At 37.9% G+C, this 18,465-nt stretch overlaps 1 protein-coding gene across 4 annotated transcripts in view; it reads left to right on the top strand.

Annotated features, from left to right (window-relative positions):
• Positions 1-18,465, top strand: part of PRKCA (protein kinase C alpha) — a 162,348-nt gene that overhangs the window by 126,309 nt on the left and 17,574 nt on the right. For 3 of the 4 annotated variants that reach the window (XM_030014444.1, XM_030014446.1, XM_030014447.1), the window contains 5 exons: positions 7,884-8,027; positions 8,803-8,976; positions 11,861-11,952; positions 13,565-13,627; positions 14,156-14,294. In XM_030014444.1, the coding sequence (XP_029870304.1) occupies positions 7,884-8,027; positions 8,803-8,976; positions 11,861-11,952; positions 13,565-13,627; positions 14,156-14,294 (612 nt within the window). Of the gene's footprint in view, positions 1-2,242; positions 2,267-7,883; positions 8,028-8,802; positions 8,977-11,860; positions 11,953-13,564; positions 13,628-14,155; positions 14,295-18,465 lie in introns of all 4 variants that reach the window. The other variant, XM_030014445.1, reaches the window with a different exon arrangement.

The following is an 18,465-nucleotide window of genomic DNA, read 5'->3' as shown; positions in this document are numbered from 1 at the left end:
GTTATGGTATTAAGCTTAAAACTCAGTCTGGTGAAGTATTAGGTCTTGCTGGGGCTTAGAAATGGACTCTTCTCATTTCACATTCTCAGCATCCTGATAATTAAGTTGTATAAACTAGGAAATTGATAGTCCTTCATAGCATCTATAGTTACATGGAATTGGAAATGCAATAAAGTAAGAAACAAGCTGCCACGATGATGGAGATCATTTCAGTGAATAGGAGGTTTTTTCCTCCAGATTTTGACTTGAAATTTATTGGATTTATTAAACACTTGCTAATGGCTCAACCGGTTGATCAAAATCCCCACTGAGCTTTCATGACTGGAAACCCGAGTTGGACTTTTTGTCCTGCCTTGAGACTCGGATAAGTTATTTCAGTTTCTCCTTTTTACGTCCTTAGTATGAGTTTTGCCAGCTCTGTCAGTGACATCTTCTGTGGTTTGTCTGAGATCTGAGCTGCTCTGATGCTTGTTGTGTCGAGTCCAGGTAGTGACAGACATAACTGAGCATTAATTTCACGCTTGCAGCCAAAGCCTCCCGGGCTCTAATAGTGAAACTGGAACATTACTATTCACAGTGTTCCTTTCCTCGCGTCTCACCACCCATTTTGCCATTTCTTTAAGTGATATGCAGATTGTTACCTGCAGCTCCGCTATGGCTTTGGGTTAATTTAAGAATTAGGAAGAGAAACATTGGGAACAAGGTGGGCTAGCGTGAGATGGCTTGTTCCATCACCCAGTGACACGTGAAGAGCATGTTAAGGTCTAGCAAAGAACTGGTGAGAACTTACTGCAGTGGGGGAAGGAGAGATTTTGTTAGAGTTTTGCAGAGGGATTAAATCATGGCAAGAGGACGTTCCTGCTCCACAGATCTCAAGAAGGTCTTAGGACCCAAGATAAAGCCTGCTCAGTCAGTCTTTAGACTGCTGACCCTCATGCTATTAAAACTGTGATTTTTTTGCCATGGAGACTGAAGCCAGTGCAGCTCTCTGTTGTTCCATCATTCATTTCCTATTTACGGCTGAATGCAACTGCATGGGCAAAGCAGTCAGTGCTAGGTGGAATCTGCTACAGAAGAGGGGAGAGGATGCTGGTGTGCAATGCAAAACGGAGCTGGGCGTCTGGAGGAGGCTCAGCTGCCGGGAACAAAGCTCTCGATTTCTTTTCCCGGTAGGTGTCAGTGGAACCAATAAGTAACAGATGAAATGTGGCCATAAGCGTACTGTTTCCAAACAGAAGTTGTGTGTGCTGTATGTGTATATACCTCGCACATGTGATGGGAATCCAGCGCTGTTGTTAAATGTTTTTTCGTTTATCACTTTCTCCTCTTGAAAATTTGTTACCGATAGATCTCCCCGCTGGGCAGCTGTGAACTTGCTAAGAGCGAGTTGCCTTGACAACTGAGAAATACATCCTCTAGCGAACTGCACGTCGCAAGGCCTTTTGTTGCCTTGAATATTTTTTCGTGGGAAATGATGGGGGGTTTTCCCTTCTGAAGCTGTGCTTGGGGGGTGGCGGGGTATGGCTGCAAGTTTGGGCAGTTTTGGAACCCAGTGTTCATTTGCCATATGGGAACAAAGCCAATCTTCCTGAGCTGAATGTTGCGAACAGCAGCAGAAGAGAATGCAAGTGAGCGATACAAAGCATTAAAGCACTAACATAATGACATGTCGATCGTTGGCATAAAGAGATTGAGGGTAGGAATGTCAATTGTGTAGGGGTTTTTTTTTAATTCTTCACAAATTTTATTTATTTATTGGCTAATGGGAAAAATGACCGATTCAGTCTTTTTGCTCCGTTATTCTTAAGTTTCTGAACTATAGATAATAACTGGACAGCAGAAGAGCCAATGTTTAGATTTATTGTTTTGTCCTATTAGATTGTCTTCACAGTAAAAAAAACAGAGGGAAAGTTTTGAAAAGACTCAATGAGAACATTTACTGCAATTGAAAATGTAGTGCAATAATGGATTACTAGCCCCTAAATCACTTCTTTGCTTTGCACTCCTCATTAGGGTTTGGAGAAGACTTTTTTTTTTGTACCTAATTAAAAGACCCATTGTTACACTTAGATGGAAAATAAATTGAATATATTTTTACTGCAAAACCTGAGATATCTTTTCCAAAAAGCACATACCAAATTCCAAGAGACTCTCCAGTGTAGCACACTGTAACTTCTGTAACACTCCGTGAAGAAGTACGTTTGGGCTGAATATATAAGGTATGTCTCACCTGTGGTTTCAGGGTAAAAGAACTGGCCGAGATAAGGTGCGTCCAAACCAGAGGAAGTAAGATGATGTGCATGTCTTGTTTTCTTTTAAGATTAACTCTTCTGCTACCAGTGTAGACTAATTTATCTTTAACATCCTGTTTTCCTGGTTTGTTTGCTGCAAGCTGGCTTTGTGTAACAATATTGTGTTTTTATCAAAGATATTAAGCCAAGCAGTCTGAATGTAAATTGAAAATTGATCCAGGGCCTGGAATGCCATCTTCAACTTCAGCAAGTTTTAATATCCATAAAAAATAAAGGTGGATTCAAGTAGGATTCTGCTATTTTCAACTTTAGTCATGGTAGGAAGAGGCAAAATACCATTGCTTTTTTCCAATAAACATTTATGAATCATTTTAATTTATGTCCCTTCTGTAGTTGCAAAACTGGTTTTGCTCCAGGAGTCTGGAAGAGTGTGTTGGTTGCATGGAATTTTCTCTCTGCAATACTCAAGGCATATCAGATATAAAACTCATGGTAGACCTCGGTGAAAGCATGTTAAAACATTTCCTGTTCTTGACCTTATGAGCATACACTAACATGTGTTGTAGCTGGCTGTGGATACACAGAAATTAGAATACCCGTTTTTGTGCTCTGCCACTGCAACTGGTAAAAAGAAGATTTATAAGTATCACCAGTCATTCGACCCTACATTAGACTAATCTGAATAAAAGTATTTCTTCATTGTAAAAGAGTTTGTGGACAATTTTAAGCAAGCTAAGGCATTCCTGCTATTTAAAAAAAAAGGGGAAAAAAAAAAAAAAAACCAGAAAAACCAACGCTAATGTGTAAATTCAATAAAATGGTTTGAACTGTGATATTTGTAATGCTGTAAGGATGGGTATGTCCCAAAATAATATGGAACATTTTAAGTAAATCTGTTAGAACTGCTTTTTATGAAATATGCTTTTCTCTAAGACAGCAACCAGTAGGCTGTGATTCTGGTTAGCTCTTCCTCCTTTCAGATCCATCTCTCTGTCTGGTCCAGGTGTTTTCCATATTGTTCTTTTTTTCTAGCAGTAAGAAAACCTGCTCCTCTTCAAGAAACTGAGTTTGTTTACATAAACACCTGAGAAAATACATTTCTTGGGCTGATTATAAGGCCAGAGCTTGAAGAGAAAAAGTTGTCTTTGCAAGATCCAGAAAGATGTGGACACCATTGAACAGTGTCAGCTTTAGGGAAGAAGACATCTGTCTGTGGTATCACATCTGTCTGTGGTATCACATCTGGGTGCCTTGACCTGTGTGTGTGTGTGACTCAGGTCCAAGGCCCCGCTCTGCAGTTTTGTGTGTGTAAAGCTCTACATCACAAATTGCTCTCCTTACACACAGTTTATCTATCCAAGAGAGCCCTAGGTCTCTTTATTCCTCTGTGGTTAGTCCTGTTGTTGAAACAGGATTCCTAGGAGCTCTGGAAATCACTTCTCTCCAAAATCTGTCCTATTTTTAGTGCTTAAGTTGGCCTTAACAGAGCACACGACTCAAACATTTTCTTCCCTTCTAATAAACAGTAAAGCTATTCATCATGGGCAATCCTAGATGCAGAGGTGATGGTGAAAGTAATGGTGTGTGCTTTTACATTTTATTTATGCAAATTAAAATGCATCAGTAATGTAATATTTTCTCTAGTATATATATATTTTATTGTGCTTCTCTCCTTGACTGTATTTTAACAGTAGTTTTAGTTTGTAGTTCCCTATCTGAAGTATCTGAAATATATAAATTGTTCTTCATACGAAAAAACAATGTCCCACGTGTTAAGGTATTCAAAAAGCTGAGGAAAAGTGTTTTTCTAGCAAAATATCTGTTCAGCAAGTTATTTGCCATGAGGGAAATATTAACATTGCTGCGTGTGAAGAAAGTTTGCAAGTCATTGTATTGTATGTAACATCATTAAACAACTCCAATGGGCACAGCCAACTAAATATTCGACCAAAAAGTGAGATGAAGGCCCACTCAGATACCGAAAACACTGCAGAAATGGCCACAGCATGTGGGTAGATGAGGTCTTCTCCACATGCACACTGAGCCCAACGTGTTTTGGATGTGTTTTCTCCAAATCTTTACTAAATCTTATAAGCAAATGCTTGTTTCCCTGCATCTTCACCCATTGCTTGAATAAGGCACAGCATTCGTTCACTTTGTAGATTTTCTGTAACTTAACGTAAAGTAATTTTGATACATGAAGAAATTTTCCTAATCCTTTAGTCATAACCAGAAATCGTTAGTTGAGTTTCTGAAATACTTTTGTCTTGCCTCATATTCTGGATTAAATTCTGTAATAAAAGGGCAAAGTTAAAGGCTTTCCTTAAATCCATCAACATCAATTACTAGTGATGGATTGTGACATTTCTGCTGAGTGTAGAAACTTCCATGAAGCTTATAAGAGATGTTTTGGTTTAGATTTATACTTCAGGATGAATTGAGTAACATGGAATATACACAGCAGCTAATTCTTGAAGACAGGTGATGAGGACTAGATCTTTCAGGGTTTATTTCATAAAGATGTCTTACTGTCCCATCAAAAACTTGGTGGCACAAGTAGACTCTGTAATGGCTTGATCATGTTTATCTAATTTTATTTCCATGCCCATAGCCTAATTTTGTTCCAGTAGCTCTGGAAATTTTTTTGAATAGTACCAAGATGATGACAAAATGATACGCCTGAGGCTAAGTTATAATTGAAACATGTTGCAGCAGTATTTTGGGAAGCTCTTAATGGATCATCTGTGAAATGTTTTGTTTTGGATTATTATTGTTTCCTTTTTTTTTTCTTCCCAGTACACATTCTCCAGCTTTGAATTTCCCACTATGTTTTCACTAGGACCTTAAGCCAAAAAGCAGTAAAGGAATTTGCATGCTAAACATGAAAAACTTTTTTCCTCATGCTCATAAACAAATGGTCAGTGACCTAGCTGAAGGGGAATACAGACCTTTGATAAGGTTATGATAATTTAATAAGGTCATTAGGCCATTCCACTTGGTTCCGTGTGCTTTCATTGAGTCAGCCTGGTCATTCTCCAGCATTTCGTGGATGCCATGTTCTTACCTTTTCTTACATGCGGTTTGCAACAGGGTTCTCTGTTTATGGTCACCAGTGACCGGGCTAACGCACCGAGATGGCTCAGCACTAGTGATGAGATAACCGGGATTATCGGCTTCCCGTCGGCACAGATCACTCACGGCTCAGTACAGTCCGATAAGCCGCTGCCGGCGTTAGCCATCTACCTGGAGCAGACGGCACAGAAGCCCACCTGTACAGAGCAGGAGGCACCCGATGTTCTCCTTAAAAATCTACCCTGTGAAAAAAGAAATTATCAAATTGAGAGTGATGTCTAATTTAAAAAAGATAAAAAATAGAAGTAAGAGGAGCATATCTCTGCTGCTCGTTGAATCTAAGCATTTTCTTGCGAGGGTGCAGAGAGGCCTTAGGCTTGGTTCTCTAATATTATTTTAAGATGCCGCCTTCAGATCCTGACAATTCCATCTCCCGTGTGTTTGATCCGAGCGAGCGCGGTGCTTTCAGCGCTGGGAGCCGGCAGAGAGCACGGGAGCCTCCTGGTGAACCTGCCGCGCTCTGCTTTTGTGCTGAAAGCACTCCCTGCCTCAACCGCAGGTTTGTACCCAAAGCAACAGACTGCCTTGGGAACAAAATTTGATTTGTTGTTGCGAATGATGCGTTTTTCAAACAGGCTGCCAACAACCTACCCAGTGCGTTTAAAGTATAAGAAATAAAGCCAGTGTTTTCCATTCGGTGCCTGATTTGGATCTCTGTTACTTGGTGAGAAGGCGGATATTGAAATTGCTTCTTGTATCAGAAGAGCAGGATCTTTTATCTGAGATCCCATATGTGAGAACATCACAAGGACATGGCCAGCAAAGCTGCTTCTTTAAACCATGTCTTCATCTTGTACAAATAAAGGATATTAAGATTTTTCTTTTTTTTTACTCATTTTCCTTATGGCTCCGTCTTGTATTGCAGCCTCGAAAGGAGCTTTGTCCCGACAAAGAGCTCCATGACAGACACTGGATTTGTCCCATGCAGAATCAGGGACTTAGGACTGGCTCTTCCTAAACGTTTGCACAGCACATGGTCCTGATTAGCATCTCCAAGTTCTGCTTTCATACAAACAAGTAATAATAATGGTGGAAGAAATTCCACGTTTTAAGCTGTATTACAATTAAAAAAAAAAAAAAAAAAGAGAGAGATCAAAACTGCCAAAATTCATATCCCTGTGGCAGGGTGTAAGACTTTCTGCATTTATAAAGTTGCAGGAAGAGAGTCATAAAATCTGAATATGCTTTTCAAGTGACGTGTGGTTATTTTATCAGAAGATTACTTGATGTTACTGCCTGCAGTAGTAGAGGGCTGGAGTCTATGAATCCAGCCGTGCCTTTCAATCTCATAGTTTTAAACTTGTCTGGAGAGGGGAAAGTTTGTATCTTCCAGTTTCCAGTGAGGCTGCCAAAGGTATGTGCCAGGCCAGACTTTTAAGGTGATTTATTGTGTGATCTTGAATAAACTTTAATTTATATAATTTTCTTTATCTGTAGAACAATGATAATATGCAAATACTGTCATTTTGCAGTGCAGTGAGAAAAGTAGTTATCCTTAAATGTCAAGCATATGTCAATGGCACAAAGTAAATTAACCATATTAGAGGTTACTTACCAGACCCACACACCAGATAGATGGGGGAAAGCACTTATATCCTGAAGTGTTATTAAACCATCTTGGCTTTGCTTCTGCTGGTATATGGGATTATTTTGAGAAAAAGAGGGATATTATGTTGTAGCCTGCATTACCTTTCGGTGAGTGTTACTTTTTTCTCTTCTATTAACTTTGAGATTTGAAATGCAACTTACTTGAGCAATTACATGGTGTCTCATATGAAATACTGAGACTGTTGCAACCTTCTGCAAACCAGACTGTCTTGCCAAGGCAGAGCCTTTGTATGTAATATTTCCCTTCCTCCCTTTTCCAGATCAACACTTGATTGAAAATCAAAGTTGATTGTATTGCTAGTTTGAAAGTGGCCATGTTCATCTGCATTAATTCTCATGTGTTGTGTTTGGTGTTTTTTTTTAATGTAGGTTATTTTTCTTAATGCATGTCAAAGATTTCCTAACTCTTGCTATGCAGTGACTTTAAGAATTACATTTTAAAAGAGAATGTACTGAAGAGACTGTTATGTCCTAAAATACCCTATGTAGATTATAGCATGATATTTTTGAAAAGCATTTTTTGTATTTCAAAACAAAAACAGCAGATAAGCCTGCTTTTGGCATGAAAATAAGTGATTTTTTTTTCTTTGGCTTTGGTTTTGGCTTTGGTTTTGCTCTTCTAACCAGATAAGTATATCTGCTTTTATCTGGTTATACATGAACACAGTTTTCTACTTTAATTCACTCAATAATGTCAGAAGTATTGTTGGAATGAGTCTTCGAAGTTGTGTCTGTGCAAATTTTGTTATGCAGCCTTTCTCCTGGGAATGCCACCTCAGATGTGGTCATCTCCAATTCTAACCTTCACCCAGTGATCCATTCTGCCGAGAAAACAGGCTACTCTTCTTACTTTCCTATTTTTGTGTGTGTATGTGTGTGTATGTTCTTCAGAAAGCCAAACTTGGGCCAGCTGGTAACAAAGTCATTACTCCAACAGAAGACAAGAACTCAAGTGTGCCATCCAACAATCTGGACAGGGTGAAGCTGACAGATTTCAACTTTCTCATGGTCCTTGGAAAGGGGAGCTTTGGGAAGGTAGGAATTCTTGATAACTATTCCACTCGCATTCTTTTTTCTTTTTTTTTCTTGAGGAAGAATGAATGAATAATTCTCTAAGAAGCAAAATCCAGAGTCACAAGGATGTGCATTTTTGAGGGAGGATTTCTTAATATGGAATAGGGTGATTCCCTAAGGACTAGCAGGCTTCAGTCATGATGGGCAGTTTTCTTGGAAAAATAAAAATAAAAAAACCACTCAGACTGTTGGGCAGGGTATAAGAAACAGTTGCTGACTTTTAGATCCTCACTTCTTGGCAGTTTCAAGGAAATTAAGTCTACTTTTCTGGCTTTACTACCTAGGTCACTCTGCCAGTTCTGGAAGTCACCAACATTGGTAAGGCTAAATATTGGGGAAAAAACAGGAATAGTGTATATATATATATATATATATGTATATTTGAAATCTGTTTGTCAAAAGAAAGGACTGCTATTTTTCTGTCTGCTTGAACAACCACTTATGCGATAAAGTGCCCTTTACTGAAGAAGTCCCCTGGGACTTAGCATTTTATCAGCCCTTCAGCAATGTGCCTGCGATTAACCAGCGGCTTTTGGCACAAGCATTGTCTGAAATGACTGGTACAGCTCATTGCAGTGGGTGAGTAATGATGATATTTGGGGAGTTTTGATCAAGTTAGTCTATAGCAATAAAAGGGAAAACTGGATTGCCATCTATACAAATCTTGGGGCATATGAGTCACCTTCCCTCCTTGGCAGGTAGGAAGATTTTCACCCTGTTGTTTCTCTTTGTGCAGGTGATGCTGGCAGACAGGAAGGGGACAGAGGAGCTCTATGCAATCAAAATACTGAAAAAAGATGTGGTGATTCAGGATGATGATGTTGAATGTACAATGGTTGAAAAACGAGTCCTGGCATTGCAAGATAAACCACCATTCCTGACACAGCTTCACTCTTGTTTCCAAACAGTTGTACGTGAGCTCTGTCTTTCTTGCCACCCTGATGTTTTCCATAATATATGATCATGGGTTTTGTCAGTTCAATAACATTTATTATCCTCCAAACTATATGTCATAGCTTCTGCACATAGAAAATGGTGAAAAAGATATACCGCGTGTAATTATACCTTGTATTTTAAATATAAAACCTAGGTTTAAAGATTTTTTTTCATACAGTAATTCAAGCAGACCAGGGTGACGATTTATAAATTTAATAATGTGTGCTTTGCTTAAGCCCAGATTCCCAAAGGTTCAGGATCTGAGGATAGTACTTGAAAAGTCTTAATGGCTGTTATTATTTTGTGAGGTGATTAGTCATGAATCAATGTTGATGGATTTAATTTAGCTTTCTGGCATCCCTGGCACAGAGGAAAGCATTGGGGTTTTTTTTCTCTTCCTTCCTTATAAATATGTGAAGCGGACATTTCCCCATCACATTGCAAAACATCTCCCAGAGACAGATTGCAGGATGGATCTGACGATCCAGCAGCACCATACTGCTCTGTTGGATGATGCGGAAAGCTGCCCGGTCGACAGTTGGCATTCAGGGTGCTTTTGGGTTTCGGAGCGGGCAGGGATACACCCTGACTAGTGTCACTGGGGTGAACTGGCTCCAAATGTTCCAGGCTGGGTAGAGGACTTTATTGACAAGAAATCAAGGCTCTTCTTGTCTCACCTTGTAGCCACCTTATGACAATGGCCTTGAACTAGTGCCCCAGGGCTGGATTGTCACTTAATGGGGTGATGACATCTTTTTTTTTTTTTCACTTGACTATTCCATATCTTTTTACTATATCCTCTTACGTTGTTGATGGTTTTTAATCTCAAAACAAACGAACAAACAACAGGCAGTTAGCTTGAAGTAATAACGCTGTAATATTCCACAAACAAGCCACGTCATCCCGTCAACATTTCATACCATAATTGTCTGTGGTGTTAGAGGCATTTTCAAACTCTGTTTAATGTCTACAAATCTCTGAGCAGAAAATGGCCTGAATGCAACAGATTTTTCAGGCATAATTAATCACAATAAACTGTGAATCTGGGAACTATTACACTTGGTAATTCTTGCTTTCTAAAATATTTTTCCTGCCTCTACTTATAACATGAAGATTGTTTTAATAAGATAAGAGAGGTCCTAGTGAGAAATAGACTTCTGTCTCCCTCTAATTCTTTATCTTTATATAACTTCATTAGTAGCCAAAAAGCCGTGTCATCAGTAAATGAAAAACTGCTGTGTTTAATCTTATCTTTCTTTTGAGCAACTACATTTTAAATGTAAAATCTTAAAAGTACAAATGTCCCGTGTTTTCTGTCTAAGGGGAATGGTGGGGGGAAAGGTGGGTTTTTTAGTATTTACAGTACAATTTTTTTGTTTCATCAAGTACAAGAGCAATGGAGCTACATAAAGATCTAGATAAATCATTAACACCTTTGCCTAATTTATTTCATGTTTTCAAAAGTGTTGAGTAGTTTGCGCTTGGTGCTATGAAATATTCTGGAGGATTAATATCAGCTAGAAAAATGAGAAATTGTGTATGAAGGAGAAGAAAAGGCATGAACTGTGTGACTATAGGAAAAATTGATAATTTTTGGTTAGTGCAGGCTCCTATTGCCAGGGATTTTACAATAAGACAATTCATACAAAAATCTAAATTTTATAAATCCAATGTGGTCAATTAAACATTTTGCCTATGGCTTATCTGTTGGACCCAGCTTAGGAAATCATAGTTTTTAAATGTATGTTAATGTTCTGAAATCTTAGTTACTGGATGCTTGGAGACTTTCAATCAATGCTGAAGGAAAGTGATTGAGCTACAGCATCTTAATAATGAGTCTCTTTCCCATGAGAGTATTGGATCAGAATTTTTCTACAAATACTTCACGATAATGATTCTGTCCAAAATATCTAAAGGAAAATCAGAGGAAGCCAAAAATATGTCTTCCATCATTGGGAGGAAGACTGTTAATGCATCTTATATGCTGTCTGCATCATGTTATAACTGCAGATAGTAAGCTTGCCATAATGTTGTCCACCAGACTTTTTAATGTTAGGTGGTCAAAATCATCCACCCTAAATCAAAGATGTTTGTAGAGCGTAAGCAATGTATTCTTACTGAAGTCACTTGGAAGATCTCAGTTTTAGTCCTCTGAAAACGGGGACAGAGCTACTATTTTAAGTTGTATTGTATGAAGGTCACTGGGTAGGAAAATACTATTTAAGTGCACTCAAATATGTTATGGTCGTGTTTGATTTAAGACACTTGGATATGGCCTTTAAAAGTCCTCACTGTGCAAGAAAAATCTCCCTCCAAAATACCTTATTGCCATCTTCCTCTAGTTGAAATATGTGCCTATGAGAAATTAATTTAGTGTAACTTGTAAAAGTTCCAGATACTTTTGTAAACCCTACAGTTACTTTTCTTCTTGCCTCTTTTTAATAATAAAAAAATTATAGTTTTAATACCTCCTATCTTCCAAAGGAAAACTTATTAGGACGTATTAGAAATGGCCTCAAAGCAATAATTTTCAACCATCTTTATTAATTTTTTTTACATTTATTTTTAGAGAGATTTTTCAAGCAGAACTATATGTGAATAATTATGGGAACCATTGTAGACAAATAATATATACAAGCGCATCACTAAAATTGGCAAATTTAGAGATCTCATCAGTCATTTACTCTTGCAGGTTTTACACTTCCATTTCCTGACTTACCAATTTTGCCAGAATGTACAACCAGTCCTAATAATCATAAAAGCTTTATAATAACATATTAGTGACTTTTTTTGCTGATCAATGCATATCTAATATTTTCTATAATGTATTTATGTGCGTTTTTAATACTTTATCCTAGGACCGTCTGTATTTTGTTATGGAGTATGTGAATGGTGGTGATCTCATGTATCACATTCAGCAAGTAGGAAAATTTAAGGAGCCACAAGCAGTGTGAGTGTTCATGTTTATATCTTTAAATCATGTCATCATCTTAATTTTACCCTGTAAGAGGATTAGGTTTCTTCTTCCCAGGTTCAGTATGAAGTCTAGGCTGGCCTTTTTTGATTGTGTTTTTTAAGGCCCCAAAGCTGAAGTTAATGTTGTTTGCACACATAGAGCAAAGGTAGCTATGCCTTTTTATTCAAAAACACAGCACGAACAAAGGCATGCAATGCCTGCTTTATAAGCGACAAGAATTTAAACAAGGCAACAGGAAATTAAAGATGTTACTTGGTATTCTGGTGTTGTTTTTAAAAGCAAATATAAAAAAAGGCGAGTAGAACATTTCAGTTTGAATTAATGTTATAAGGAAAGGCAATACAAATAGACTCAGCATTGCAATATAAATTATAGTTTATACAAGATAAATTCAATGTATAGCTTATAAGAATTTCTGTGATCCTACTTTTTTGTAGAAGTTTCGTTTGTGAGGAGTTAACGATTAGAATTTGTTTATATACATGATCCCTTCTAGGTAATTGTACATCTGACATATCGGTGAGCAACTGATAATGATCTGTAGCATATTCAAATGTGAATAGATCCATCAGTACTATTTTAGTCATGCTTATAACATCTCATCATCATTTATTAGTGTTTCATAACTCATTTACCAACAAAACTTTAAAATCAAGTGTGACCAACTGTTCTAAGATTTCAGCTAAAATAATTTCTCGTTTCGATTAAAGTAATCAGGGCTTGTTTAAATGAGAGGCCTTCTAAATATAAGTATTTGAGATATAGAACAAAATTTCAACATCTCGCTGAATAAAAACTAGATGGTGTCAGATCATCCTTGACTCCCAGCTAATGTAACTTGCCAACACCCGTTGCAAACTATGGTGCTTTATGACAGCTTACGCCTGTGGAGCGTCTTCCAGCACACGCATTCACAAACACCTCTGATCAAGTGTTTCAGAGCTGAGCTTTCCTTTCCCTTATGCTAGCCTAAAAATTAATCTCATCTTTAAATAATCCTCTTGCATATAATTTGCACAGTTCCACAGCAACTGGCTTCAAACATCCATCAATATTATATATCTTTTAGCTACATTCAGCAATTATATTTTATATGGTAATCATTTTAATTAGCTTTATGTAATTAATCTTTTAACAGCCTGTATAAAGGAATACTATTTCTGCAAATTATTTCACGCCATATGAATTGCAATGTAAATTGAGCTGCATCCTAAATTCAGCATTGATATGTGATTAGAGATAATGACATTTGCAGGCAGAGTTAGATCATGCAGTAAAATGCTGTGCTCCAGCGGCACCATTTTTGGGGGGTCTAGGGAGACATTTTCATTAAAAAAAAAAAATCTGCATTATTTTATCATCAAATACTCAAAATGTGTCCGTTAAAGTCACATTGAAGTAAGGTGTCTTTTATGTCATCTACCTGTAATATATATTTTTATACTTTAATATGTATACACACACTATGTATTATATACTCTATATGCTATTATACTATCATTCTTTACCATGATGCATTTCCAAAATACTTTTTCAGAAGGAAATCATGAGACAATAAGAAATCTGTTGGGTTTTTTTCATGCAGGTTCTATGCAGCTGAGATCTCAGTTGGGTTATTCTTTCTCCATAACAGAGGGATTATTTATAGGTGAGTATAATCTGATTTAAGTAATTTCTGAACTATTTTTAAATTCCCCAAAGGATCAGTTTCTTTAATATTTCAGTGCTTTTTTAAAACATTTTATAAAAAGCAATCACTGTAGCGTTCTTTATGTTGCGTTGCTGCCGGTACGCTGGAAACCAAAGCCACTGCTTTACCTGAGCTTTACTGACATCTGTGCTCTGCCCAACTCAAACGAAACCTCTTGAAAATGTAAAACATTATCTTGTGCCTTCCTGTGTGATGTTTAATAGTTTTACATGTTCAGAAGTCTCAGTGTGAGTGTGCTCGTGGTCATATACAGCTCTCTCTTCATTAATTGCCCAATTTCGGGGCTTATGGTCATTTTTTTCTGTACGTGCAGTGAGGTGCCCAGCTCTGTCCGGACTGCAGGCTGCCGTGCATGTGGACCCCGTCCCAAAGAGCTGCACATAGTCCTCACTTAGACTTATAAGTAGATGACTTGGCCCGAGTTGATCCGAAACATTAACATTAAATTACTGTGATTCTTCATAGAGATCTGAAATTAGATAATGTGATGTTGGATTCAGAAGGACACATTAAAATTGCTGATTTTGGAATGTGCAAAGAACATATGTTAGATGGAGTAACAACCAGGACCTTCTGCGGCACTCCAGACTACATTGCACCAGAGGTAAATATTTACCATTTCAAGAACCTTTTAGTCTCTGAAATGAAAATTGTCACTACACACATCTCACACCACCGAGTTTTGATAGCTGTAACTGGATGCTCTGTGGATGGTACCATTTATACTTCTGCAGGTACGTTGAACAACTTTGTGAATTAATACAATATTATCAATAAGACTTCACTATTTTAAAAAATATCTAGTTGATTGAAAACCTAACTTTTTATGACATCAGTGCTTCAGATTTCATTTCTACTAGCAAAAGACTAAAAAAGCTAGATCACCACCTTGTGATTTTAAATTTGTGGCCTGGAAATGTTATTGTACTAAACTTTGTCCTTCAGTTTGTGAAGTGATAGAGAGTTCATGGGCGTTGTTGATGAGGTCAGCAAACATTTTGTTGGGAGCAAACATAGCTTCTTTAATGTATTTCTCCATAAGTTCACACAGCTGACAAAATACGCATATATTTAAAGGATTATTTGGCATTTTCAGGAAATCACAAACCACTCAGTGATTTTTGGGAAGGGACTCATGAGGTCTTGAAGCTTTTTGCTGACCTCTGTGTAAAACTACTGTAGTCTTTTCCAGACCATGTCTTACAAATGGTACACAAGTGTCATGAATTACTGCTCTTGATCTCAGGAAGGCTCCGGTCATCGAAAGTCTGAGCAAAGCTATAAGGTCAGGGCTTGAATGGAGTTGACATAATAAAACCATCATTTGCCCTGAGTTTTCTGTAACTTGTCCATACCTGTGCTGCATTCAAGCCACTGAAAAAATCACATTCAATCATGAACCTAAGTGCAGTGGGTCTAAAATGAAAATTTGATCATGAGAAGCACCGTTCTACTTTAAAGCATTGTGATAAATACAAGCTTAGAGTTATGATTTTTAGTCTGGATATGATTTGTATTTCAATAGTTTAGGTATAAAACATTAAAAACAAGCACATGTGGTAATTTGGAAATGATTCAAATATATGAATATTAAAATCTGGTATTTGTGCATACTGAGCTTTCAAGAGTCTTGATTTGTTTGGCTGCAAATTCAATGCAAGAGGCTGTACCCTGATCCAAGATACACAGTGTTTACTGAGTGCTGGGCAAGAGGCAGCTCTGGCTGGAACATTTCTGGCTGTAATTGAATGTTTGTTGGAATATTGGAGATTTATACATGGACAAGTAAATTAGTGTCTAAGGTGAATTTTGTCATCTCTGTGAAATTGGAATGAAAAATAGTTTGTTTTTTTCCAGTTGCTAATTCATGCTTTTCAGAGTGAAATATTGTGTATTATAAAACCTTGTTTTTTCACAAATTGCTGTTGCTTGCAGCAGGATATCAGAACAACCAGAGCAGTATTTCATTTTCTCCTGTCAAAACATAAATGAAGCCAGTATTACAAATTAAGAAGTGTCCTTTCTGTGGCAATGGCCTTGTGCCAGTTAATACCAAAGACCGTGTTGTCAGTGCCAAAATGCTCAATATGGGTCATTCCAAAGTGATTTATTTTACTTTATTTGGAAATTTCATATAAAGAAATAAACCTCTTACTAAAACATTCAGTAACTGGGAGGAAAGTAGTCTTTCTATTATATTACAAACAGATTTTTTTTTTCCTTAAGTTGGCTGATTTTCTTTCATTTCTGAAGACTTCATGTGACTGACAAATTGCTAACTAGGTCTGTGGTAAACTTCAAAGTAAGGTTCATGTTTTGCTTACAGGAGCATTTCAGCATGTTGCCATGGGCTAAAATGTATAAATTTATAACAGATTATAATGAGGATGCATTTGCACAGTACCATTCCCTGCTGGGTGGAGATAAATGAGCTAAATCTAAATAAACTGTTGAAGGTATCTAGAGTAGAGTAGTCCTGTGAGTTTGTTGCACTCAAACATAGAGAATTAGCTCTTTTCATCACTATTTGGGAAATAATGTTGTGACTATAGTGGGGTCTGAAGGAGCCCACGCTACCTCTACAGGAACTACCCACAGACATAGTTCGGAGATAACACGGCTGGAAGGACCATACAGGGACATCTCAGCTGGCTTCAGCTGTGCAATCTCCAGACAGAAAAGCAGGGGAATATGGTGCTGCATTCAGCAAAGTGGACTTGCACACTTTGGCGTACTGTAAAATAATGGTTTCTTTTTTTAATGATTGGGAAAGTTAGCATTTGTTATTACTTAGGTGTATAACGTGCTGGAATTAATATTCATTTTCTTATCCTATGCCATTTGAGAAATGTGCAGAGGTTAAACTGGTAGAATCCAGGTCTGACCACTTCTGTCAGGCAGAAAGTGGTTATCTAGTAACGAATATTTATTGATGTGCTAAACTTAAATATTTATGGTCAGAGTGGTAAAATAGCTGTGAAATCAATGAATACTTTGTATTTCCTTGACCAGTCGAGAGAGACAGAAGGAGATGGATGTCAAGAGGATTAGCAGGAAGGGATTCTGCCAGCACAGCCCGCTGCCTGTGGTGCAGCACTGAACCCCACCATCAGCAACGCTGCAGCAGCTAGAGCACTGATTTTGAATCTCAGAAGAATTTAAATTAGAAACTCCATTTCCCTTCTCCTCTATCTAATAGCCTCAAAACCTGAAGTTCTAACCTTGCATTTGCCGGGATTATGGGAGGCTAATAGGTATTACAAAGGTTTGGAAAGTGTATATTTGACTGTTTCTTGTGCTAGTAATATTTATTTCTTTTAATAACTGAGTTTTAACTTTTCCAGTAGACATAAGATATGTTTACAAAAGACTTTCTCTGTTGCCTCTGGGATATAATCTTTTCATCCCAACTGGCTACCAGCTGCAAGCTGCAATGATCTAAACATTCCTACAAATTGCTGGTATTAATCTCTGTGTCCTGCTCTTAACTGTGCCTTCCTTGGAGGCAAAAAGAGAAAAAAAAAGAAAAAAGCAATCAACATTCCTCTGCCAATTTGGCTTGATGAGAGAAATTTCTCATGTGCTCTTCCTGAGCTCCCAAATCCACAGAACCTGAAAAGGCAGAGCTCTGAAAATACAGTAATAGATAGGTAAAATGGGATATTTGAAATGCAGAAGGAAATGAAAAAGGCACTCATTTAAATTAATGATGGAGAAGGAGGGGAAGGGAAGGGTCCTATCAACTTTCTGTTCCTCCCTGGCCAGTAGAAAGCAGAGATCATAGCTGGAGGAGGGTACAGGTCTTCACTTCTAGGCACATGAACTCCCTCACTGCTCTGCACACTGCAGTGAGACAGGAGGTCATGTTAATATACCCCTATTTGTTCTAAAAGATACCAAGATTTGTACGTGCAGATAGGATTATTTTGGCAGCTGCTGCAAGGCAGCCAGTGATGGCTTTGCGTATAGCAGCTGGTAGGTAATACATGATGATTTCTGGATGAGGAGGAGGGAACTACTGAAAATACAACATTTAGAACTTGCTGACTTTGTACCAATGCGTGTTTGACTGTATATTGAAAACTCATCTGCTTCCTCCCACATGTAATTCCTTCCTTGAAGTGAGTGTTCTTTCCTCTCGTTTACATTTTCCAGTTAATGTTTTGCATAACTCCCAATATTATGAGTATAACCGCCGGTTTCCGTGTATGACACGCAGGTTGGTGAATGAACACTGCAGGTTGGTGAATGAACATTGCAGATTGCTTTTCTGTGTTTCACACGTATCATATCCTTACCAGGATTAAGCTGGTGATTCAAACTGGGTGTATTTAATTAGGATTAAAGGAAAAAAACTTCCGGTGTATAGCAGCAGACATCGACAGTACCGCCTTTTCCTACATTGCAATAGGTTCAATGAAAAAAGTGTTCTCGTTGCATTTACAGTGGGACTTCTCTGCAGTGGGACCTTCCCAGTCCTGGTGGAACTTGATGTCTGTATTTATTTCTCAAATCCCACTCTTCGATCAAGCGACTGGTTCAGGGAAGGGAGGTGTGTGCCAGCTCAGCGGGAGCACTCGTCTGTTTGTCAGATGCTTCTGCTGATGTTGACATGTGGCATCAAATAGGACAAAAATTTTAGTGACTCTGACCATATGTTAGGTTAAATGTGGGAGCTTTTTTCATGTTAATTCTGTCTCGATGATTCTGCTTGATATTCTCTCATAAAGGCAGATTTAATTGGGGCAGATTACATTTGCTGATGAGAATGCTAT

Source organism: Aquila chrysaetos, chromosome 5 (genome assembly GCF_900496995.4).
Source record: "Aquila chrysaetos chrysaetos chromosome 5, bAquChr1.4, whole genome shotgun sequence".
Classification (NCBI taxonomy): Eukaryota; Metazoa; Chordata; class Aves; order Accipitriformes; family Accipitridae; genus Aquila; species Aquila chrysaetos.
Note: the sequence above shows the minus strand (reverse complement) of the source record. Positions and strands in the feature narration are given on the sequence as shown.